The 26553-nt window shown below is 40.8% G+C and overlaps 2 protein-coding genes across 2 annotated transcripts in view; one reads left to right on the top strand and one right to left on the bottom strand.

Moving 5' to 3' along the window:
• The window catches only part of lipca (lipase, hepatic a), a 45947-nt gene extending 23973 nt beyond the window's left edge, over positions 1–21974 (top strand). The window contains exons 3-9 of the mRNA XM_055661220.1: positions 989–1168; positions 7646–7763; positions 14391–14624; positions 14983–15225; positions 16214–16334; positions 17949–18167; positions 19359–21974. Coding sequence (XP_055517195.1) covers positions 989–1168; positions 7646–7763; positions 14391–14624; positions 14983–15225; positions 16214–16334; positions 17949–18167; positions 19359–19470 — 1227 coding nt within the window. The 3' untranslated portion in view covers positions 19471–21974. The remainder of the gene's footprint in view (positions 1–988; positions 1169–7645; positions 7764–14390; positions 14625–14982; positions 15226–16213; positions 16335–17948; positions 18168–19358) is intronic.
• A 719-nt stretch (positions 21975–22693) lies between these two features.
• adam10a (ADAM metallopeptidase domain 10a) overlaps positions 22694–26553 on the bottom strand; it is a 90360-nt gene continuing 86500 nt past the window's right edge. The window contains exon 16 of the mRNA XM_055661217.1: positions 22694–24603. Within this exon, the coding sequence (XP_055517192.1) occupies positions 24500–24603 (104 nt within the window). The 3' untranslated portion in view covers positions 22694–24499. The remainder of the gene's footprint in view (positions 24604–26553) is intronic.

Genomic DNA, 26553 nt, shown 5'->3' with positions numbered 1-26553 from the left:
ACGCCCCTGGATTCCCTTCTTAAATAAAGGAACAACATTAGCTACTCCCCAGCCCTCTGGGACCCCAGCTGTGGCCTGAGAAGACACAAAGATCTTCACCAAGGCTTGCACAATCTCGGCCATTGCCTCTCTCAAATAACATGGGATAAATCCCATCAGGCCCTGGGGATTTATCCACCTTAATGCTCTTTACTGCCCTTGTATATTAGTATTCTCCACATTAACCTCACTGTCCTCGATGTCCTTCTCCTTGGTGAAACCAGTTACTAATTACACATTTACTACCTGGCCCATATCCCCAGACTCCACTCACATAATCTTTCCTTTATCCTTCAGCGATTCTACCCTTTCTCTTGTTTTTAATGTAGGTCTAAAAAGCTTTGAGATATTCTTTAAAAAGCCATTTTGTGGCTCCTTTTAGCCCTTCTTATGGCCCACAAGTTCTTTCTACCCATCTTTCTATCCTTTAAAGTCCCAGACTGAATACTCACCGTCAGATTGTGGCTTATTTCTGCGCTGTAGATTCTGTGTAATTTCACCGCCTCGCTTGTCCTGCCCTTCCTTTCAGCCATGTCTCAGTGGCAACTTTTTCTCACAGAGAGTGGTGAGTGTGGAATTCCCTGCCTCAGAGGGCGGTGGAGGTCGGTTCTCTGGATGCTTTCAAGAGAGTGCCAGATAGGGCTGTTAAAGATAGCGGAGTCAGGGGATATGGGGAGAAGGCAGGAACGGGGTACTGATTGGGGATGATCAGCCATGATCACATTGAATGGCAGTGCTGGCTCGAAGGGCCGAATGGCCTAATCCTGCATCTGTTGTCTATTGTCTATTATTGTCTATTGTCTATCATATTCCCAAGTGCTAATCCATGCTCTCAGTTCATCGGCTGATGACTGAAGACTTCTTCCTCGAGGGATAACTAACAGGTATATGATAAAAGTGACACTGAGCAGTGGATTTTCACTCACCCTCACACCCTTGGTTTCACCAGGTCGACGGAGTCCATGAAAACTGGACCTGGAAAATGGCAGCCGCACTGAAATTAAAGCTGAAAGACGTCAATGTGATTGTAGTTGATTGGCTGATTCTGGCTCATCAACATTATCCAACGGCGGTAAAGAACACTCGAGTAGTGGGCCAGGACATAGCGGATCTATTAGACTGGCTAGAGGTAAGTTCATGAAACACAGATCTTCAAATGGTTTAATTTCCCCCCAGTTATTGCTTGCTTTGGATGTGATGTTCTTCACGCTGCAGTCAAATCAATACACAAGGTCCTCACTGAGTGATTCGAAAACTCAGCAGTGGGAAGTAGAACCAATAAATATTGTCCAATTAAAGACTAGAAAGTAGCGGCCCCAAAGTCCCTGAACAATTTATATGTTCAGAGGTTGGGGAAGCACAAAAACAGAAATAGGCCCAACCATGGTCAAGTCAATGAATTCAATTACTAGTTATTCAGGAGCTTTTCAATTTGATGCTCACCACCATTTCAAAGCAGTGGAATCAGCCAGGCCACTGCTCAGATGAGGAAATCTGTCAGGCAATCAATAAAGACTTAAGGAAGGAGTCGACTTTATAGTGTCAATGGATCTTCAGTCCTGTGGGTTTCTGGTGGGATTCAAGCCTCCAGCTCATACAAATCATGGAGAGGTCTATTCACTGTGGGGCAGAGAGGAATACATTGATAACACAGGTCCCTAAGGAAAGTGAAGGATCACACACAAATTTTAAAAAGTGTACTGAAGATAGACACAAAAAGCTGGTGTAACTCAGCAGGTCAGGCAACATCTCTGGAGAAAAGTATGACTTCTACTGACTTCAAAGTGTTTCACAATCACCTTTCTCATCTTTCTTGGTTATTTTGTCCACTAGAAGTTGCCTTTCTACTTGTTTAATAAACGCTTTTGTCTTCCTTTTAATTTTTCATTCTCTTTGTTTCTACACCATTCTTCCAGCATTTAGTCGCTTGCTTCATTTTTGAAGCATTTTTCTGCCGGCATTTCATGATTCGGCTTTCCCACTTCACTGCTTTGTCTGATCCAGAACCCCCATCCCCTGGGGTGGGAGATTGCAACCTTCACGTGGTCCGACCTGTTTCGACAAATGCAATCAACCTGGTGTGCACAATAAACTAAGATCAAATGGAACGTTATCCTACAACTTTAGGCTGTGCACGCCATACGCAAGAAGAAGAAGACCCCCCCCCCCCACCCCCCCCCCCACCCACCCACCCTACAGCCAGACTCTCCCCTCCCTGTGGAATCACAGGGCTCACCAACCAACAGTCCCGGCTCGGTAAACTAAATGGACTGCTCAACCAACTGCCATGGAGAAACATGCAGCTAACATTTCAGATTGATGCCACTGACTCATTAAGAGATAGAGCACAGAAACAGGCCCTTCAGCCCACCAAATCCATGCGTGCCATCAAATTATTTTTACACTCACTCTATCCTAATGCATTTGAGTCTCCCCCATATTAACAGCCTCCCACATTCCCATCCTCCACCTTTTACCACTCTTTGAATATATTTGAACAACATTCCTCCAGCAGCTCTCCGTTTCTAGTAAATACACAGCATGTAAACAGGCACTTCGGGTCATTGAGTCCACACCAACAAATGATCACCCAGTCTGAAAAAGGGTCTCAACCTGAAACGTGACCAGTCTAAAGAAGGGTCTCGACCCGAAATGTCACCCATTCCTTCTTTCCAGAGATGCTGCCTGTCCCGCTGAGTTACTCCAGCTGTTTGTGCCTACACCCGTTCACACTAGTTCTATGTTATCCCAGTTTCACATCCTACAAACTAGGGGCAATTTAGAGAAGCCAATTAACCTACAATCCTGCACGTCTTTGGATTGTGGGAGGAAACCGGAGCACCCGGAGAAACCCTGTACAAACTCCATACATGTAGTCAGCTTCGCACCCGGGTCTCTGGCGCTGTAATGGAGCAACTCTACCGATGTGCCACTGAGCCGTCCTGCTGCAGATTCCATCTCCTGCAGTCTCTTGTGTCTCCAGACTATTATCACTTTTACATTGAAAACACCATCAAATTAAAATGCCGTCATTCACTGGAAAAGTAAACATTCGTAAAGCCCAAGTTAGAGTTTGGATAATTATGTAACTTACTGGAGATGGTAATATTCTGTTGCATCGCAGAAGCAGGTTAGAAAGAGCAATCATCGTAAGAGATTTAAGTAGATGCTGGAAAATCGAAGGTACACAAAAAAGCTGGAGAAACTCAGCGGGTGCAGCAGCATCTATGGAGCGAAGAAAATAGGCAACGTTTCGGGCCGAAACCCTTCTTCAGACTGATCGGGGGCGGGGGGGCGGGGACAAGAAAGGAAAAAGGAGGAGGAGCCCTGTAAGAGGTTTGTTTGTAATGACCCTCGGAGTTGTAATTTACTCAAAACAGTTCCAATTAAATGTCAATTGAAGCTCTCAGTTGCTCAACTGATAGCTTTACAGAGAGACACAGAGTTAATGTTTCAGATTAATGAGCCTGCTGCCTGTTCCCTCTCCTCCCACCCTGCTTGAACCGCAGCACATTCACATCCCCATGATCTTCAAGTCTTACTGCACAGACTCTGGCCAACACACACTGGGCTAAATCAGCAGCAACGCCAGGGTGGCACGGTGGCGCAGCGGTAGAGCTGCTGCCTTACAGTGCTGGAGAGACTCGGGTGCCGGGTTCGATCCTGACTATGGGTGCTTGTCTGCACGGAGATTGTGCGTTTCCCCCCTGATCTTGGATGGGTTTTCTCCGAGACATTACAGCTTCCTCCCACACTCCAAAGGCGTACACGTTTATGGGTAAATTGGCTTGGTATAAATGTAAAATTGTCCCAAGTATGTACAAGATAGCGTTAGGGTGTGGGGGGTCGGTGGTCGGTGTGGACTCAGTGGGCCGAAGGGCCTGTTTCCACACTGTATCTCTAAACTAGAGATGTTTCTCTAAACTAGAGCTGGTTCTTCCCTTGAAGCCAATGGACAGAGGTTGCATGATTGGCAGGTGGAATGGAGAGCTGCGGGGGATGGGCAAGCGCCACTGATGGACTGAGGGTGTACTGCATCCTAACCTGCAACAGTGCTACCTCATTCACCTTGCAGCATTGCTAGTGAGGTTGGATGGTGACACACTGCTGGTGACTCCTTTACAAAGTGGATGGCTGCTCATGCAACAGATTCTGATCTAGATTCTCCCATTGCCTCATATTGAACTCCTGAACCTACTGACCATGTACCTACACCTCTCTGTACATGTGCATGTGACAATAAACTCCATGTACCCCAGCAGTGTGGGATCCAGCTAAAAACCATTTGGGTGATACTGGTTAAAATCTGGAAAAACAAAGTCAAATCTGGTTAAAGTGCAGAACTAAATATATATTTTTTAAACTGAGAGAGGGAATCTGTAAATAGTCTAAATGCTAAACAAAATGACTCGACCAAAAAATGAATTTCCTGCCTGCAGCCAGGATTCTGCAGGCTCGTCAGAGAGGATGGAGAGGGGATAGACCAGATCAGACACAATGATGAGCCCTGCACCCTGGAGTGTAGGTTAATGGGTACCTTCCAGCCAAACACAGGTTCTTAACATAAAGCCTGCAGGGAATAGATAACTGGAGAGGCCAAGTCTCTAATGTATTTAAAGTTTATTCTGCAGGCATGCTGATTTCAGATCTTTACAGAAATATTTAAAGCTTTTTTCCAGATTACTTTGACCTTATTTCTGGTAGCAGACCATCTGTGGCTCTGAAGGAAGGATTCACATTCTCACGTGCCTGTTTCACACACTCATAGTGGGAGCTGCAAAGGGGGGCAGCAGCATAGGTCCTTGTTCTTGGGTTCCTACCCTCCCACAGCCCACCCTGCAGCCTCTCACACATTGCCCATTGCATTAGCAATGATGAGCATTATAGGCAGAGTCCAGTCACCCTGGATCATCGATCTTACACCCTGCGGTCAAATTCCATCATTGCCACTGCGGCTTTAGACTTCAGACTTTGAAGATACAGTGTGCCGGCCAGCGTTCACCCCGTACACGAACACTATCCTACACACTAGGGACCACTTGCAGAAGCCAATTAACCTACAAGCCTGCACATCGTTGGAGTGTGGGAGGAAACCAGAGCAACTGGATAAAACCCACATGGTCACAGGGAGAACATGCAAACTCCCGACAGACAGAAACCGTGGTCAGGATCGAACCTGGGTCTCTAACGCTGCAAGGCAGCAACTCTACCAGTGCATCTCTGGCTCTATAGTTCGATCCTGACTATGGGTGCTGTCTGTGTGGAGTGTGCACGTTCTCCCTGTGACCGCATGGGTTTTCTCCGGGTGCTCTGGTTTCCTCCCAATTCCAAAGGTTTGTTGGTCAGTTGGCTTTGAGTAGATTGTCCCCAGTGTGTAGGATTGAACAAGTGTACGGGTGACTGCTGGGTGTGGACTCCATGGTCCACAGGATCCGTTTCCACGCTGTATCTCTAAACAAAACTAAAGACTATGGATCGATGAATGAGCAGAAGGTTAGAGATAACCAGGCTTTGAGCAAGTTGGGAGGTGAGGGAAGGGGAAAGGGTGGTGTGTGATGTCACAGAAAGTAGGAGATATTAGCTGCCTGAAGGGGTGATGAAGGGACAAGTATGGAAGAAAAATAATGGGGAGAGAGAGGAGGTCAAATGGCAGGAGCTCAATCATTTTATGAAGTTACTAAGTCTGGAATGTGCCTCCAGAGAAGGATAATTTCCCTGAGTTTACGAACCTACTTGAGAAGGTTAGAGTTGAAGTGGGTTTGAAAATTCAAGTGACAATTGACAGGCTTGGAGTCAGATTGAATGTAGTCAACGGTATCGTGGTGCAAAACAAGAGGAGACCACGTTGCCCTGGGTGATGCCATCTCCTTGTCAAATGCTTGCTGAAAATCTAAATATACTGTAGCACATTGATTGGTTTCCCCTTATATTCCACACATGTGTGTACTGACACAAAGTGATCTATTGCCTTACACTCTAGTACTAAGTAGGGTTGCGTCAAATGTGTACTAGGATTGTCACTCAACTGTACACAAAGAAAATGTCATTGTACATATATACACATGACAATAAAGCACCATCCTTCAAAGAACAACCACCTTGTCAAACAGGATTTCTCTTTCACTATTTGAGAATGACAGGAACTGCAGATGCTGGAAGCTTGAAATAAAACTGGAGTCACTCAGTGGGTCAGACAGCAGGTGAAGAGAGAGAAATAGAGTTAACCTTATTTCAGGTCCGACACCCTTCATGACCTGCTGATTTTTCAATACTTTCTGTTTAATTGCTTCTCACCGACTACACGCTAGAATTTAGAAGATTGAGGGGGGATCTTATAGAAACGTTCAAAATTCTTAAGGGGTTGGACAGGCTAGATGCAGGAAGATTATTCCCGATGTTGGGTGAAGTCCAGAACTAGGGGTGATAGTTTAAGGATAAGGGGGAAGTCTTTTAGGACCGAGATGAGAAAATCATTTTTTACACAGAGAGTGGTGAATCTGTGGAATTCTCTGCCACAGAAGGTAGTTGAGGCCAGTTCATTGGCTATATTTAAGAGGGAGTTAGATGTGGCCCTTGTGGCTAAAGGGATCAGGGGGGCATGGAGAGAAGGCAGGGATGGGATACCGAGTTGGATGATCAGCCATAATCATATTGAATGGCGGTGCACCTATTTTCTGTTTCTATGTTTCTATGAACCACTCCATGCCACAGAGATGGATCAATTGAAAGAACCGGAAGCAGAGTGGGGGATGGGCTAGGGGGATGGGGAGCAGGGGGGCTTTATAGTCTTCAGGGTTGCATTGCATATTTTTACCAAAGCTGGGTCACTGAATTCGTAAGCTTTTTCGAATTTGGTCAAGTAGATGATATAAATTTTGCAAAGCAAAATGGAGCAGGTCAGTGTAACAATGAGGGCAGGCTGTTGTTTCACCCAAGCACCACTTCAATTTAAATAGAAAAAATGTATACTACACTGTTCCAACACTTTCCTGATGTCTGGCACGTCTCGGCTCAGGAATATTAGGCAGCAATCTATTGGAAAACTTTAGCAAGGGAAAATTCTCTGTACTGCTACCAAACTGAGCCGAAGATGTCTTGCATACTGCACCTGAGTCAATCAGCAACAGTGTTCACCCACAACAAATGATAACTCATTTTGCTTTGCAGATTTAATCATGTAAATAAATTGTTTTAGTCTGATCTAAAATGCATTCCAAAGATTAATTCAATTGGCACAATAAAAAAAAATTAAATTTTATTCCACTTTACGCAACCACAGGACATCCTGAGGCAGTTTGTCTTTAAATTGCCCTGGGAGTGCAATTAACAGTTGTGATGTAGGAGACACCAGACATTTCATCCACAGCAGGTAATGATGAGATGTGTGTGGAACATCTGCTTAAATGATCATCGTGTTAATTTACAAATAGAGTATTTCATCTTTTGATCAAGGGCAACTAATGTGAGCCGAGACACATCTGCCTACTCACATTCCCCGAGTCGTTATTTACTGATGATTAGTGGCAGTACAGAGCAGCGTTTGCGTGAGATGTTTGAAGATTGCAAGGATGCCTCTCCTCATGGCCTGAATCTTCCCCTTTCTCAGGAGTTTTTTCAGGTGCCAAAAGGAAAGGTTCATCTCATTGGGTACAGTCTCGGAGCTCATGTTTCGGGATTTGCTGGAAGCTATATCACCGGGCCAACCAAAATTGGGAGAATAACAGGTAAGGTGGAAAATGCAAAGAATGGAAGAGGATTCATGAGATCTTCTTACGAGGGAAATACACATATTCAAAGTCAACACTCTTCAGATTGTTCATATACTAAACTCGGTTGATCAGACTTGCTAATGCTTTTAAAAGATTTTTAGATCTATGTATCTGAAATAGAGTAAATTCAACTGATGACCAAGACAAATCAGGTCAGTCCATTGTTAATTGTGTTTTTCATGTGTACTTAATGGCTAAAATTCAGCTTATAGGATGATTTACCTATGTTTGTCTATGTGAAATGCTTAACAATAATGGACATGAGGTTGTCTTAGTTATTTCTAAGTCATATCTAAATGCATTCATTGTTTAAGTTTGTCTTGTCACCATTTCTTCACTTGTATATTGGGAGAAAATCTGCGCAATGTGAATGTACAAGTAGTCCTTGGGTTATAAAGGTTCAGATCCCGAGTATGTTCCATAAACTGATTTTTCCCATAAGTCATGCAGGTCAGCAAATGGGGTGATTGGCGAGAGGGACTTTGGTGCACGTTGCGATGTGGACAGCAGGGTTTTGGTTTATCTTTGATCATAGCGCAATGCTGTGTTTTATACCATATAATGATATAAAAAGTCCCTGGGTGTAGACAGCTACTGTCATTCTGTTCTTTATGCATTAACAAAAATACTTGTTACTAACATTTTTATTTAAGGAAGAACTGCAGATGCTAGATAAATCAAAGGTAGACAAAAATGCTGGAGAAACTCAGCGGGTGAGGCAGCATCTATGGAGTGAAGGAATAGGTGATGTTCTGGGCCGAAACCCTTCTTCAGACTGATGTGGGGGTGGGTGGGGGGGGGAAGAAGAAAGGAAGAGGTGGAGACTGGGCTGTGTGAGAGCTGGGAAGGGGAGGGGAAGGAGGGAGAAAGCAAGGACTACCTGAAATTGGAGAAGTCAATGATCATACCGCTGTGGTGTAAACTACCCAAGCAAAATATGAGATGCTGCTCCTCCAATTTGTGGTGGGACTCAATCTGGCCATGGAGGAGACCCAGGACCTGAACCTTTACATAACCCCCCACCCCCACATCAGTCCGAAGAAGGGTCTCAACCTGAAACGTCACCTATGCCTTCGCTCCATAGATGCTGCCTCACCTGCTGAATTTCTCCAGCATTTTTGTCCAATGAAATTAATATTGTAGATTTCTACAAGCCCACCTAATGATTCACTAACCAAACCAGTTCCCATGAAAATTTTGCCAGATTAAATAGTATTGAGAAATGGAAACGATCAGAATAAAACTGCCCCATATTGCTGAATAATATTCATTTGTTGACTATATAGCTACCCATAACATATCAGTCTGCATACCCTTCCTATAATTCCACTATTTCATCGAATGAAAGAATGAAGAAGGGTCTCGACCTGAAACATCATCCATTCCTTCTCTCCAGAGATGGTGCCTGTCCCGCTGAGTTGTTCCAGCTCCCTGTGTCTATCTTCGGTTTAAACCAGCATCTGCAGTTCCTTCGTACACATTTCATCGAATATCTCTTCTGCCGAGCATGACCAGATTCAGGCTCAGATCAGTTTACGGATGTGTAATGAAATTCCTTGATTGCATGAAGCTCATATAGTAAATAGCACACAGGAATTATAGATACAACAATAGATGCAAAGACAAATGCAAAACAGCAGTGGAAAAAATATCAGCGTACAATGATGGAATAACCGATTGAGGTAGAGTAAAGAGTAAAAGTTGCTGGTCAAGAGGTCCAGAAGCCAGTTGCAGATGGAGGCCCTAAGTTGCAGAGTTTACTTGGAATTATGATATTGAAGGGGGTGCTGTAGTCGATGAATCACATCCTGAATATGCCCTCTTGATGTCTTAACACATGTGAAGGTGAAGATGTCAGAATGTAAATGAGCAGAAATGTTTAGGTTTCATCTTTAACCAATTCTGACAGAAATGGTACAAGACTTGCCCCATCCAGTCAGTGTTAGCTATTGTGGCCGATCAGACCACCTGGCACAAAATGAGAAAATCGGAAAGGAAAACTGAAAATGTTGACAGTGGTCAGAATGCTTAATTAGATCTTTAATAAATAAAGTTAGTTCCACTTCATATGCGGAGTCTGCATTAGACTCAAAAGAAAAAGGGGCGATCCACTCTATATTGTTAGGTCATTCATTCTGGGAAATCGAAGGTTACAAGGAAAGGGCAGGAGAATGGGGTTGAGAATGGAAAATAGATTAGCCATGTTCGAATGGCGGAGCAGACAATGGGCCGAAAGGCTTAATTCTTCAATTTCTTATGGTCTTACAAAGGGAGCAGGGTAATTTCTCCAGAATAAGCAAAGAGTGAACGAAAGTAACGTGCACAAAATGAGTCTCAGGCAGTTACAGCAGAGAGATCCCCCAGGCTTGATTTACAGGGAAATTACCTGATCACCACCATTCTGCCTGGCAACAGCACTTACTAAATCCTTCTCCTAAATCTGGTGCCTTTAATTCATTACTAAAGGCATTAGTACAATCACACCACCTCTATGCACAGAATGCACATTAAGGGCAAATGGTATTTAAGAAGGAACTGCAGATGTTGGAAAATCGAAGGTACACAAAACAGCTGGAGAAACTCAGCGGGTGCAGCAGCATCTATGGAGCAAAGGAAATAGGCAACGTTTCGGGCCGAAACCCTTCTTCAGACAAGTGGTAGTTCACTTAAAGAATCCTAGGACACAGAGAAAGGCCATTCAGACATTACACCTATACTAGCTCTTTGAAAGTTCTAACCAATTAGTCCCAGTTGCATTCCTTCATGGTGGGTTTGCTATGTTGTTTTTCTCCTTCACTTATTTCTCTTTGAAAGATATAATTGAATTGGCTTCTAACTTTGAATTCCTGAAATTCAGAAAATGACAGCCTTTCATTCAAAAATAAATTTCACCTCTGGAGTGATATGCAGAAGCGTAGATTGGAATCATGTAGAAACATAGAAACATAGAAACGTAGAAAATAGGTGTAGGAGTAAGCCATTCGGCCCTTCGAGCCTGCACCGCCATTCAATATGATCATGGCTGATCATCCAACTCAGTATCCTGTTCCTGCCTTCTCTCCATACCCCCTGATCCCTTTAGCCACAAGGGCCACTAACTCCCTCTTAAATATAGCCAATGAACTGGCCTCAACTACCTTCTGCGGCAGAGAATTCCAGAGACTCACCACCCTCTGTGTGAAAAAAGTTTTCCTCATCTCGGTCCTAAAAGATTTCCCCCTTATCTTTAAACTATGACCTCTTGTTCTGGACTTCCCCAACATCGGGAACAATCTTCCTGCATCTAGCCTGTCCAACCCCTTAAGTATTTTGTAAGTTTCTATAAGATCCCCCCCTCAATCTTCTAAATTCTAGCGAGTACAAACCGGGTCTATCCAGTCTTTCTTCATACGAACGTCCTGACATCCCAGTCTGGTGAACCTTCTCTGTACTCCCTCTATGGCAAGAATGTCTTTCCTCAGATTAGGAGACCAAAACTGTACGCAATACTCCAGGTGTGGTCTCACCAAGACCCTGTACAACTGCAGTAGAACCTCCCTGCTCCTATAATCAAATCCTTTTGCTATGAATGTAAAGAGCCATCTGTGGACAAGCAGCAAATCTCGCTGCTTTAAATGCTGTACGCTGCTGCTGTTTTATGCATAACCGAACCCTTATATGCTGCATATTACATCAATCACGTCGCACTACATGTTGTGACTGAAAACAATCGCAATGAAAAATGTTCCCATAGTAACAGCAGTGTGACCCAGGAAAAGAAACCTTAAACTAATTAAAATTCATACCCACGACAACAGTGACAGAAGCAATGATTTTGTTTGCTGCTGGTATCACCTGTTGTCGTTTTGTGTGCACATTCATTACACTTCCTGACCTGTTCAAGGCTTTCTTTCATTTCTTTTCTATAAACAGAAAACAGATGGGGAACCAACGGGATGGGTGCATATCCAATTACTAGATTTTGTATCCAAAGGCAGCCCTCGTTCGGTTTGACATTGTTCATTCATATTTTAAGTGTCAAATCAAATAGCCCCACAATATGCACACTTTGTGCAGTTAAATCCGTTTTGTTAAACAGGAAATGCATCTTAATTCCTTTGGCTCTTCACCTCTTAACTCTTATCCATTTTTCTCTGTTTCACAAAAGGCTGCAAGGTAAAAGTGATGCAGGGTGGCACAGCAGTAGATTTGCTGCCATACAGCTGCCTCAGAGACCCAGGTTTGATTCTGACTACGGGTGCTATCTGTACAGAGTTCTCCCCGTGATTGTTAAGGGCTTGGACACTCGAGAGGCAGGAAACATGTTCAAAATGTTGGGGGGAGTCCAGAACCAGGGGCCACAGTTTAAGAGTAAGGGGTATGCCATTTAGAACGAAGACGAGGAAACACTTTTTCTCACAGAGTGGTGAGTCTATGGAATTCTCTGCCTCAGAGGGCGGTGGAGGCAGGTTCTCTGGATGCTTTCAAGAGAGAGCTAGATAGGGCTCTGTAAAATAGCAGAGTCAGGAGATATGGGGAGAATGCAGGAACGGGGTACTGATTGGGGATGATCAGCCATGATCAAATTGAATGGCGGTGCTGGCTCGAAGGGCCGATTGGCCTATTCCTGCACCTATTGTCTATTGACTGCATGGGTTTTGTCCGGGAGTTCTGGGTTCCTCCCACATTCCAAAGAAATTCAGGTTTGTAGGTTGATAGGCTTCAGTGAGAATTGTAAATTGTCCCTGGTGTGAAGGATAGTGTTAGTGTATGGCGTAGACTTCGAGCGCTGAAATGGCCTTATTCCATGCTGTATCTATAAACTAAACTATAAAAAGGAATGAAGACAGCGTAAAGCACAAGAATGTTCCCTTCCCCCACCACCCCCAGCCACAACTAGATGAACAAGCCTTGATGGCAAAGATTCCAAATCCTTCAATTGCTTGGCTGCTTTTGCCCTGAATTGGAAAAGCAGACATTCGAAAAGAAGTGAGATTACAAGGTAGATCTTTATTTGACCATCCAACACTCCAACCTCTAGGCTCTTGAGAAATTCCAAAGATGTCCAGTATAGCAGCCTGGCCAACTAATGACAGTATTGTTAGCTCAGCACCTCTAACCTGTCACACCAGTGCTACCATCTGATGCACAATAAGAACTGGTCTTCAGACTGTCTGAAGAAGTGTTTCGACCTGAAACATCACCTGTTCCTTTTCTCCATAGATGCTGCCTGACCCATTGAGTTGCTCCAGCACTTTGTGTCTATCTAATGTACTACCAACCTGGCTCCATATCGTAGAGTCATTCATCAGGGATACAGATGGATCAGCACAACTTGTCCATGCTTGTCCAAGATAATAACAACATATAACAATTACAGCACGGAAACAGGCCATTTCGACCCTTCTAGTCCGTGCCGAACACATAATCTCCCCTAGTCCCATATACCTGCGCTCAGACCATAACCCTCCATTCCCTTCCCATCCATATAACTATCCAATTTATTTTTAAATGATAAAAACGAACCTGCCTCCACCACCTTCACTGGAAGCTCATTCCACACAGCTACCACTCTCTGAGTAAAGATTACAGATGTCCCATTACAGATTAATTACAGATGTCCCATCCAAGTTAATCCCATTTGTTTACATTTGGCCCATATCCATCTAAACATTTCCTATCCATGTACCAGTCTTTTAAATGGTGGTCATAGTCCCTGCATCAACTAATTCCTCTGGCAGTTCATTCCATATACCCACCATCCTCTAAGTGAAGGAGTTGTCTTTCCAACTGGGAATTCCACAGAGTAGAAAATGCTGTGCATCCTACCACAGCCCATCTCAACCTTGTGCAAAGTATTAATACATTGTAACTAAACAATCAACAGTTACTAATGTGGATTTAGATAAATTATGGCAAGCATTCTGAATTAGGATCATTATTCAAATTTATGCCTTTAAATCTTTATATTATAAAGTCTGAAGGAGGGTCTCGACCCGAAACGTCACCCATTCCTTCTCTCCAGAGATGTTGCCTGTCCCGCTGAGTTACTCCAGCTTTCTGTGCCTACCTTTTTTATTATAAAGTGTATAAATACAGTTTGGCTTCAATTTATTTAACAGTAAAAATAGTGAAAGCTATCTTAGGAAAACAATATCAAAATGTTTGACTGATGCTTCAAAGTTTTAATGTGGGACACTTGTGACCAAGTATAAAGTCAAAACCATATTTAATTGTCCATGTACATACAATTACTGTAGTTTTTTTGGGCTCAAATCCCACACTGGAAATCGAGGCACAGAATTTACAGATACCTGTGTGCGGCATCAAGTGAAAGCTGCATTCTTATACCAAATATTTATTCTCAAATCAATACTTGGAATCTTATGATCATGTCATCTACTTTGTGGCTTCGTGGCTGTATGAGACATCTTGATCTGAGATATTGTCTATTTCACAGTTGACGATGAATCTTGCTGTGGCCCATATCAACATGATCACATGGGGCCCATTAAGTGTTTTGGCCCATCTTGACGTCATGAAATTAGAGCATTACATTGTTTTTTGACTAAGAATATATTCCATTCATTGCTTACTCCACAGGCCTTGACCCTGCTGGACCCCTGTTTGAAGGCATGTCATCAACAGAACGTCTATCTCCTGACGATGCAAGCTTCGTCGATGCTCTCCACACCTTCACACAGGAGCACATGGGCCTGAGTGTTGGAATCAACCAACCTGTGGCCCACTATGACTTCTATCCGAACGGTGGCACCTTCCAACCTGGCTGCCACATCAAGCACGTGTACAATCACATCGCAACGTACGGGATTCTAGGTAGGATTTACTCTGACCAAAGCTATATTCTTTCACAATGACAGCAAAATATTTATATTTACAGTCATCCTATTAATTTCAGGATTAAAGCCAACAGGCAGGACAACTTTAATCAGATGCAATAGCAAGCACGTATTTCTTTATTACTCTGCAATCCTGCTAATTATAGGGGCCATTTGCTGCTTAAATAGCGTCTCGAGTTGGTCGATGATTGCTTCTGTTCCTGCATTGTCTGACTTCTCAGCTATTGTGGCATCATACATCATCTCCGCAGAAAAGATGACAATTACAATTGTACTAACTTCACAGTGTGCTGGAGATTATTATATCAATTGTTCATTCTTTCATGATCTCTTAGGTATCACTGAAACAGTGAAGTGTGCACATGAGCGATCAGTACACTTGTTCATTGATTCTTTGCTGAATGAAGACAAGCAAAGTATTGCATATTGGTGCAATGACCTGAGCACATTTAACAAAGGAATCTGTCTAAGCTGCAGGAAGAATCGATGCAACACAATGGGCTATAATATTAAAAAGGTCCGGACACAAAGAAGCAAAAAAATGTTTCTGAATACTCGTGCTAACATGCCATATAAAGGTGAGCTTTCTAATTGCTCCCATCGTTTATCTATTGGAAAAATATAAAATATTAAAATGGATACTGTTCAGAATTATTGACTATAATCTTATCTAGCGAGTATTGAGGCTCTGCAATTACTCTCAGTTCACAAATTTCGTTTGGTTTAGAGATACAGTGTGGAACCAGGCCATTCAGCCCACAGGGTCCATGCCGACCCCCATGCACTGGTTCTATCCTATACCATATAACCATATAATAATCGCAGCATGGAAACAGGCCATCTCGGCCCTACAAGTCCATGCCGAACAAATTTTTTTCCCCTTAGTCCCACCTGCCTGCATTCATACCATAACCCTCCATTCCGTTCTCATCCATATGCCTATCCAATTTATTTTTAAATGATACCAATGAACCTGCCTCCACCACTTCCACTGGGAGCTCATTCCACACCGCTACCACTCTCTGCGTAAAGAAGTTCCCCCTCATATTACCCCTAAACGTCTGTCCCTTAATTCTGAAGTCATGTCCTCTACGTACATACACTACGGACAATTTTACAGAAGCCAATTAACCTACAAACAGGCACATCTCTCGAACGTGGGAGGAAACCAGAGCACCTGGAGGAAATGCATGCAGTCACAGGTAAAACGTACAAACTCCATACAGATAGCACCCGTCGTGAGAATCGAACCCAGGTCTCTGGCTCTGCCATAGTAAAATGGGGCTGGGTTTCCCAATTATAACAGATCCCCTGTTATATCTGATAATAAGTTAAGTTTGGTGAAAACTCGTCCAACTTCCACTCAAGAACCGAGTGGAAGTGGGACAAGTCTGGCTTTATCTTGTGCTCTGTTGACAAGTCGTTCATTTAAATGAACCTTTGCAATAATTGACATCCTCAGGAAAGTGGAGAAGAAATTTGGAGATGAAAGAAATCAGAGGTTATTAGCTTATTGAATTATGCAACGTTATAATAAATTTATCAACTGACTATTTCATTCTGCAGTCTATCATTACCAATTCAAGATTAACTTCATCAACCAGACGGAACACCCCAACTTGGAACCATTTCTCAAGGTATCCTTATATGGAACAGAAGGTGACGCTGAAAATGTACCTATCAAATTGTGAGTACTGTACATTTGTGACATAGAAGCAATGGAATACAATGTTTTCATTTTAATTAATTCTGCAAGGCACAATAGCATGGATCAAACTGGCAGCTGTATGGTTTCTAAAGGAGAAAGTCTCAAAACGTTACATATCGCAGCGGTTGGGATAAGGGTGGACAGGATCAAATAGGGTCATGTGTAGGAAGGAACTGCAGATGCTGGTTCAAACCGAAATGCTGGAGTAACTCAGCGGGACAGGCAACATCTCTGGAGAGAAGGAATCGGTGACGTTTCGGGTCTCTCCAGGGTTACTGCCTGCGCCACTGAGTTACAGCAACATTTTGTGACTATCTTCAAATTTGAGCCTTGTAATTTTCTAAAAATAGAAAAGTATAAATAAGGTTTTGGGTGTGGACATTTATCTTGCACCGTTAAGTCGCGCACTGCTCCCTTTCAATATCCGGAACATTTAGCAGTGTTCACCAAGAATACTGGCACGGTGGTAAGGGGAGAGATTAGGTCAACCAGTGATTAGGAGAAAGAACATCTCGTTGTGTGCACCTCTAATGTGTTGCTAATTTGTGCACAATCCCCTTTTAACTTTCTGAACACTGGAATCTGTTGACTTTTAAAGAGATGGTGGAAATACAATAGGATCCATTTGTCTGTTGACAGAAATGGGTGGAACAAAGGCAAGAATACATTTGGAATAAAATGCTACTTGTATTCTAGTAATATCTGCATTGTATTTCTGTTCCACTTACTCAAAGAGGCACTCGGACATACCCACTGTTACTGCAGTGAGGATGTCACACCTCAATACGGAGGTTTCCTCATGAGCGATTATCACAGGGCAACAAACAGGCAAGAATTTTATCCAACTCAGAACACTCTCCAATTCTAGTTAACCTCTGACTCTCCCGCACCCCGACCTGGACTCGCACTATTTCTCTCCTTCCTCTGGCTTCACAATTCACAACTCTTCAATCATTTTGCCCCACATCTTCAGTTTCTGTTTCTCTGGCATTTATTGTCCATCCATTTGCACATCATAAACCCCCTTGCCTGCACTCACTTATTATGTGTCATGCTTTGTCCTGCCCTCCTCTCTGCCAGCTTTCTTCCCACCCCCTACAATCAGTTTGAAGAGCCTCAACCCAAAATTTCACCTATCCATGTTCTCCAGTGATACTGCCTGACCCGCTGAGTTATTCAAGCACTGTGTGTTTTTTTTGTAAAACAGCATCTACAGTTCCTCGTTTCGACATCAGAACTTATCTTTGCTGGCCTATTGTGTTGTGACAGAAGATGATCAAAGTACACTGCCTTGGCTTTAGGCATTTAGACAACCTGTAACTTTACCCTTGGGACTTAATGTATTTTTAAAAAAAATCAACATTCTACATCCATTTAAGCAATCCTCTTCTACATTTGCTTGCGAATCTTATAACCATGGCGTACATTTCTCTATGTCCAGATAATAGTGGAAGTAAATGTAATAATCAACTGGATTACAAAAAATGATTACTTATTCTTCGTTTTACAACAGATGGGGTAATAATTGCTTTAATTGAAGCCGCCCTAACCAGAAACTAAGACTACAATGTGGAAACTTTGGTTTTATTTCAGGTTTGAAAGCATCAAAACCAACAAAACCTACTCTTTCCTGATTTATACTGATGTTAACATTGGTGATTTAATGATGCTGAAGTTTAAGTGGGAAAACTCTGTTGCCTGGGCAAACCTGTTGAGGACTGTTCAAACATACTTCCCATGGGGCCAGAATAATATCAACCCGGAGCTTATTGTCAGAAGAATACGAGTAAAAGCTGGAGAAACACAACATAAGTAAGTTATGAAAAATAGCTTGCGTCCATTTGTCAGATTAATTTGATGTAATTTAATGAGTTTGAGTACAGTGAAATGCTTTTGTTGCATGCTAACCAGTTAGCGGAAAGATAATACACGATTACAATAAAGCCATCCGTCGTGAACAGATATATGTTGCTGTAGGAGTAGAGATTTAAAAGAGTGGAGCGATTGTAATGTGTGATTGCAGATCCATTTCTGTGACTAGTACATAAAGAGTGGCCTGGGTGAGGCGCCATCATGGATCTAATATGTAACCACATCATTCACTCAAATTCTTGAAATGACACAAATCCAAATTAGATCCAGCTATTTAAGTATAGTACCAAGAATAAAACGTGCTTCTTAGGACCAGTGGAAAACCTAACCATTTTTATTTGACAGAAGTAGACATTAATAAAAGATTAGACTTTTCATTAATGTTCATTCGTATTTACATTCTATCTATGCATTTGGACATGGCCTGTACTCTACACTGGTTCATTGACAAAGGGATTTTTTTTTATTGACACAACTCATTATTCATAGACCTATTTCAACTTTAAAAGCTTAAGACAAAAGGGCCAATCAATTTTCTAAATATTTACGTTAAACATCATGAATAATTAACCGCAAATCAGAGCAAACCTGAACTGAATTTATATTGGTGTCTACATCGCCGTTTAAAATGTCATATTGCTAACCAATGGTTTGGCATTTTTTGACACCTAACGAGATACAAACACTAAAAACGAGCCTACTGTTACTTGCTGAAAGCTTGTGAAAAATGGTGCCTGTAAGGCTTTGCGAAGTATGATTTAAGAATCTATTTCGAGGGAGTGAACATGCAGATTAGCATCTTACTAATAAATGAATCATCTTGACACATTTAAATATTCTGCATGTAGGGTTAAACAATTTGTTTTTATCAGACTTTTCTACACTAATTTGCCGAACAGCTGTATCTTAACTATAAGTCAATTTTCCTGTAGGTTATATTTTTTTGATTAACAATTCAAGATTATTAGCACAATGGAGGGGGGCCTGGTCAGTTAACCAATCGCATCAACCAAGTAGCTCGCACACTATTCAAAGTCAGGTTAAGATCCCAACAACAAATCTCATTGTTTCATTGCCAGTGGGTGAGTGAAGATGAATACAATTAACATCATTTTTTAAAATTCTTTCCAGAGTAACATTCTGTTCCTTAAACACCATCAACATGCATTTTCAACCAGCCCAAGAGAAAACGTTTGTTAGATGTATAGGCAAGACAAGACGGCGCCACAGAAGGCTGAAATGAAAAACTCGCTAAGACAAAATCAAACCAGGATCCACAGAATTCATTCAAAATGCAGAAACGTTCTGGTTGACACATACACTTTATCACCAAAAAAAGTGTAAATATATGAACTATCACTGCAATAAAGGAATTTAACACACGGATTAAAACTAATTATTTGGATCAGTAACTACAACGTGGAAATAGCTTGATGTGACGTTTATACAAGGTGTACCAAGAAATAACACGAGTCTCATTGTCTGGAAGAGGTTTTATTATGAACCAATATACATCAACTATATTTCAATTAATGTGATATTTTGAAAGATTTTATTTCCAAAGATGTGGAAGGGACAAATGTATTTCTAACTATTATGCAAGATTGTAAGTCCGGCTTATGAATGGTGAAACAAATTTAGTTTTGTTTTAAAGAACTGACACCAAGAACATGAAATGGTGACTGTGGTGCTCTTAGGCACTGCTGCTGCTTGAAGTAAATGAAAGATAGTGCTACCAACAGGTAGTGGCCATTAATGGCAGTAAATTCTCAACTCAGTAAGAGTCATGCCACAAAACAAAAAAAAGATTGACATTATAAACTGCGGCAAAAATAAATATTTCTGGAATCAAGCATTTAAATGATTTTAATTAATTTTGAAAGTATTTTCAAATGCTTCACTTTGGGGAAAAAACAAAAGGAAAATGTGAACACCATCCCCTCATTTCCACAATGAGTTATAATTCGCATGCCTCTAATTTCTAAATGGTTGAAAAGACATTTAGACGGGTACAGGGATAGGAAAGATTTAGAGCAAGAGGTCAAACGTGAGCAGGTAGAACTGGTGTAGTTGGGGCACCTTGGTCGGCATGGGAAAGTTGGGCCAAAGGGCCTGTTGCTGTATGACTGTGATTACATGTTACTGTTCACAACTGCTCCAGATTTATGGCGCAAAATAAAAATTTAAGTTTTCTATTTGGTATGCTCAAAGACCGGTACAGACTGGTAGTAATTGTTTTCTAAACTGTTACAAAGTAGATACAATAGAACTCAGCAGAATGAAACTCAGTGATGAATTCACTTGCATTGCCAATTGCTATGGATGAATCAATAATTTGGTTAAAAGAACTCTTGTAAGATCTTCACACTTTTAAATCTTAGACAATTTATTGTATTACTCCAAAACGTCATATCCCAGACACCTACAGAATTTATAATCTGATTCGGCTGAATGCTTAGCTTTAACAGCTACCAATAAAGAGAACACCAGACTTAATGGAAAATTTGATTGCGTTTAATGTACATCCAAAATCATTTTTGCTCCAGGCAACACACTGGACGTTATCCTTTGTCTTGTTGTGACAGTAAGATTGATGGGATCACATTTCAACCACAGTAATAGCTTTTAAGTCTCTCACTGATGTCCCGTGACCCAGAACCACTCCATTTGCATCAATAACTAATATAGGGCAGGATTAAAATGCAGCCAGTACTTCTCACTGAATTCCTTAATTAAAATCTGCTAAATGATAAGCCATTGCCTCTTGCTGATCCATTTTTCCTCTCCACGTATTTTCAGCAGATACATTTGTCCCAAGTTTCCATATTAATTTTCAGGGTGAAATGGCCATAGATTTGTCTTGGATAAATGTCAGCAGCTCTCTTTACAGTCTGAAAAAATTAAATGTGCCCATCAGAGTCCTGGTACAGACAGTTATTATCATTTAAAGCAGGTGAAGGAAATGCTAAAATTAAATGTTTCACATCCCACACGCTGGGTTTCAGTTCTCTGCATCTGTAAAGATAGAAACCACCGCCAATCTGGAGCAATGCAGGTTTCTTGCTTTTGTAGCACTTGAAGAGTCTGCAGTAACAGATGTCTCATTGCATTGATAATAGTCCAAGTGCTTTGTTCACACTGAAAATAATAGGTCAAAGGCAGACATCTGCCCAATTCCAATTTCCAGCAAATGATACAAATCCCATACTCCAAATCTAACCCAGTTGAGCACAACTCTGTTCCTAAGACAGGCTTCACGCAGAGAGAAAATCACATAGGAGTAAAATAGAAACTGCGATTATGTATATATTGCAACATAACGCGAGTGAAACACAGCAAAAGGGAATTTGAACACTTCACCGGAGGTTCACTCATCCTTCTGCTGTGGTGTAATGTAGATTGCAAGGACGTCTATCCACATCAGAAACACATATTGGTTGCAACAATTTCTGCCTTAGACTAAGCACCAATCTTAAGAAATTTATAATTGCAGTTACTGATATTTCCAAACAGTTTAAGGGTAGATTTTAATCTCGTGCCCACAACAGTTGTTCCCCTCTATAAATGGGTCGTGTGTGATCCCGAATCAGCTGACATTGCCAGGTTAAAAACACTACAGCGATTTTCATGAAGGATCTACAAGAAAGTGTGGAAACACACAACGCAAAACTTGCTGATAATAAACAGACATTCACAATTCCCCAAAGATACACATAATGCTGGAGTAACTCAGCAGGTCAGGCAGCATCTCTCGAGAAAAGGGGTAGGTGATATTTCGGGTCGAGACCCTTCTTCAGGCTGACATTCACAGAGAGGGAAACTCTTAGTTTTTGTGTATATCTTCTGTGTAAAACAGCATCTGCAGTTCCTTCCTATACAATTCCCCAATACGCATAACTTTCTAAGGGTGGCGAGGGAGGAAGAAAAACCAAAAAGGATCCTGGTTTTGGTCACATGTCATTTAGTTGGCAATTTTCCAAGTCATTCATATACACCTTTCATGCAAATCTACTGGAAATTACAGCAGGAGAAAACATCAAATAATTAACTCCAATATTGTTTTTAGAGCCAGATTTTGTGAATATTAGAATGTTATCTGCTACTTCATTCAAAGGGAATGTTTTTGCACCATGAAATGTGGGTTGTCCACAGGATTATATTCAGGATAAAAGGAGCACATTGTGTTAAATACTATAATCAAAATGCCAAAGTGTACTAACAAGTAGCTCATGGTCATACTTTGTGACATCCAAGGCATTGCCATTTTTAATAATATTCCATTACCATTAACTGAAACATCAACTTAGTCAGAGATGAATAAGGAATTACTTCCTTCGCAGTATTTAAACACTAATAAAATCTTCATTAGCACATTTTTTCAACACGTTAATGCTGTAAGTATTATATATCATGGGAAGACACTTACTTGGATTTTGCAATTAAGATTAACTTCAATAAGACATTCATTTGGTTGCTCGAGTCTATTCTTTATTAATGCATTTCAAGTACTTCAAAAACTTACATGTCTTTGCACAATACTTTCAGCAACTTTTAGTAAAAATTTGCTCAGTGAACAAAAAGATACTGTATAAAACACAGTGGGCAATAAAATATGACAGTAGTATTATTTATCGTTCAGGATTTGGAATTCCCATCAGGACCAATTTTGAAATGTATGCTCAGTGCTCATCTCCTGAAGGCTTTAAATCAAAGTAAAAAGGACTCGGCAGTTAACTCCTGCATATGTCCTACCACAGGGCAATAAACAAAAAATAATTACAATGAAATGTCTAATACTCTAGATTTTATTTAAATGTGCTTTTCGTAAAGCCTCATCATTGTCTGAAACAACCCCACCTCCAGCCCACACAATGTAAAATGATGATTCCAAAGTAAACAGAAACATTTCCAACTGTTAAGATCATTCAGGATTCAGCAGAATCGCACATTAATTGTTGGGTTTCCAATACAAAATTCTTTTCTAAATCATGTACAAAAAGTTGTATTTGAAAAATGTTCTTGACTACTGTACAAGTTTTTACTATTTAAAAGAAAATAGATCATGCTATTTTAGAGTTTGGCCTGCCTGCCAGACATCCAATTATTTTTGAATATGTCCAAGTAAACACTTTTTTTGAATTTATAATTTGCAGTTCAGCAGTTTCAATTCTTCGTAAATAGAAATATTTAAACTCCCTGTGAAGAGCTACTGCTCTTTGTAAAAGAGGAGCACCTGCTATTCAGTGGTTGCCCTTGTAATTATCAGAATTCACAGAAGTATGCATTTAAAAAAAATATAATCCCAAGTTTTAACACAAATTCCAAAATATAAAAATGATTTGTCACAATTCTTTCCACACTTCATAAAGCAAAAGCTGAAATGTTATTCAGGCAAATATGCACCAATTTTCAGCAAAATTCAGAACACTCTAGCTGATTTAGTCCCTAAAATTAAATCAAATATTGTCAAACATTTACACTAACTTAACCATAATTTATTAAACACACGAATTACGACTATTACATCCCCAATCCAGAGCATTCATTCTATACCTAGAGTTGTCCTTCCCTGGTATCAGATGACATAATGGAGGCAATATAGATTGTAAATTTAAAGCCAGATTTCATTATTTTTTTACTGTCTCACAGCTGCTATCAAGAGAGTGGTCTTTTAGATTATTCATGTCCTACATTATCCTGAGTATGGCAATTAAACAGCAATTATTTGTTATTTTAAATAGCAGAAATGTATGCATTACAGCTAAGCTTATAACAAGTTTCTGGCATACATCTTCAGGAAGATGTACGTGTATGAGTAAGTAGTACAGGCCAATGTTTGGAAAAATGATCTGTTAATTTATCAAATAAGTTTTTTAAATTGCTGAGTTATTATACATAAAAGCTTGAAATTGGCCGCAATAATAGCAATTACCTATAACCGCAGGACTGTGCAATGAGAAAGATCACAAATGGCCGAGTGCAGAATAATCTTTTGCAACTTTGATGCCTCATCAACAAAATCTCTTTCCAAGCATGATTTAATAAAATCCAAAACATGATCTGATCATTAAGACGGGATTAGAAGGGACACTGAGGATTTAATTTTCTCCATTTTAAATTGGAGGCTGCATCCATCATAAGTAATCCAATTCCCTCTAATATTAGAACCTAAAAACTTTCTATCAGGTTTGAGACAATGACAGGAACAGGTTTTCTTTGGAGCGAAATTTCCTGCTGTAGGCACTAGGAAGATCCAAGGCAAATGCTTCAGTTTAGCGTCTCATTTGGCCCATCTGATAGTTCTCTCTGGGTCTCTGGCGTGACTGTTGCATTGCCTGCTGTTGTTGTTGCTGCTGCCGTCTTCGCTTTAATGTGCCTGCAGGGGACAAACATATTTCAGACATGCTACAGCATTGATAGCACTACTCAAGTACATTCAAGAGCTACAATAGAGAGACTGAATCATACAGCACAGAAACAGCTCCTTCAGTACAAATCGTCCATGTTGACCAAGATGCTCCATCTAAGCTAGTTCTATTTGCCTGCATTTGGCCCATATCCCTCTCAATGATTCCTATCCATGTAAAAATATGGAACTGCAGATGCGGATTTTGCGTCCCAAAAGACACAATGTGCTGGGTCAGGCAGCGTCTCTGGAGAAAATGGATAAGTCAGTCTGAAGAACGATCCTCACCCATTTTCACCTATCCACATTCTCCAGAGATGCTGTCCGACCTGCTGAGTTACTCCAACACTCTGTGCCCTTTCATATCCATGCACCTGTCCAAGTGGCTTTTGAATACTTTTATAGATGCTGCCTCTGCTACTTCCTCTGGCACTGCGTTCCACATTAAATCTTGCCTCTCTTACATACACTATTTGGAATATCTGGCTCTAAAAATGCCACAAGGCACATGGCCACATGTTCCCAGAAGTGGAAACAAATAATTACAAACTTAATCACCCACACAATAATCATATAAATTAAATCAAGGAGTTAGATTAGAATATTTACAACAATTACACTCAGATATTTATAACATCAATGGGTTATGAACATTGAAACTTAGCCATCAAAAAAAAAAAAATAAAATAAAATAAAACCACACTTGGGTCTTCATATTATCCCTGCTCTAATTCCATAATGAAATACTAATGCATTGGATTCTCAACTACTTAAATTCTGAACACTAATTTTAATTTACACTTACTTTATCATTAATTAAGAATTTATTAATACTTGATGACTATCTTGTACTATATGGAATGCAAATAAAATGCTCAGTCTGGTGAAGGGATAGAGATAACAAACAAACACAATTTATGAGGAGGTATTACTAGTATCAATTTATTAATACTGTGCCGGTATAGAATTTATAAAATTAAGACAATTAATTTTACACCTTCAAATTACCAGCCCAACTTGAATCAATAGAATCTCCATCATGTGAGCAGGATATAAATCTTTCCCGAATTTACACTTATGACAGCACTGAAATTTTCAGATTTATGAAAATATATATTCTTTATAGCAAAGATGCCAAACATATTAGAAAGGGAAATTTAGCAATTAATTAAAATTAGAATTCAAGAACAATACCAATAGGAAAGTTTCAATAACATGGTGTAGCACAATTTAGTTGGGGTCTTTGGTTTTGGGTGGCAAGGAGCACCACAGTGCCATGCTACCCAAAATGAAGCAGAAAAGGGGTAAGAATCAGAAACTGAAGCTCACATCATTTATACTTCTGGTCATGGTTCTTAAGATTATGTAAGTCTCTTAAAATAATCTTTGCAAAGCATTTATAGCAAAGGAAATACTTGCATAAAACTTTCGATTAAAAATATATTATATGCTAGCAAATTTTCTTTCATTTTTAGTTCTTAAAGATACAGTGTGGAAACAGCCCCTTTGGCCAGCTGACGATTACCCCTACACTAGGTCTATATAATCTCAGTTTTGCATCCTACACACCAGGGGCATATTACAGAAGCCAATTAACCTACAAACCTGCACATCTTTGGAATGTGGGAGGAAATCGGAGCACAGAGAAAACCAATGCGGTTACAGGGGGGAACCCAAATCAGGATCGAACCTGGGTCTCTTGTGCTGCAAGGCAGCTACTCTACCTTTGTGTCACCATATAAATATAACATTTAAGTCGGTCAGAATTCACATCCTCATTTTGATGGATGTTTCAGGCCATTTTGTTCTCATGAAGAGATGTAAGCTTGCTCTCGAGAGAGTGAGATTTAGCTCTTAGGGCTAAAGGAATCGAGGGATATGGGGGAAAAAGCAGGAACGGGTATCGATTTTAGCCATGAT

This window comes from Leucoraja erinacea, chromosome 33 (assembly GCF_028641065.1).
Source record: "Leucoraja erinacea ecotype New England chromosome 33, Leri_hhj_1, whole genome shotgun sequence".
Classification (NCBI taxonomy): Eukaryota; Metazoa; Chordata; class Chondrichthyes; order Rajiformes; family Rajidae; genus Leucoraja; species Leucoraja erinaceus.
Note: the sequence above shows the minus strand (reverse complement) of the source record. Positions and strands in the feature narration are given on the sequence as shown.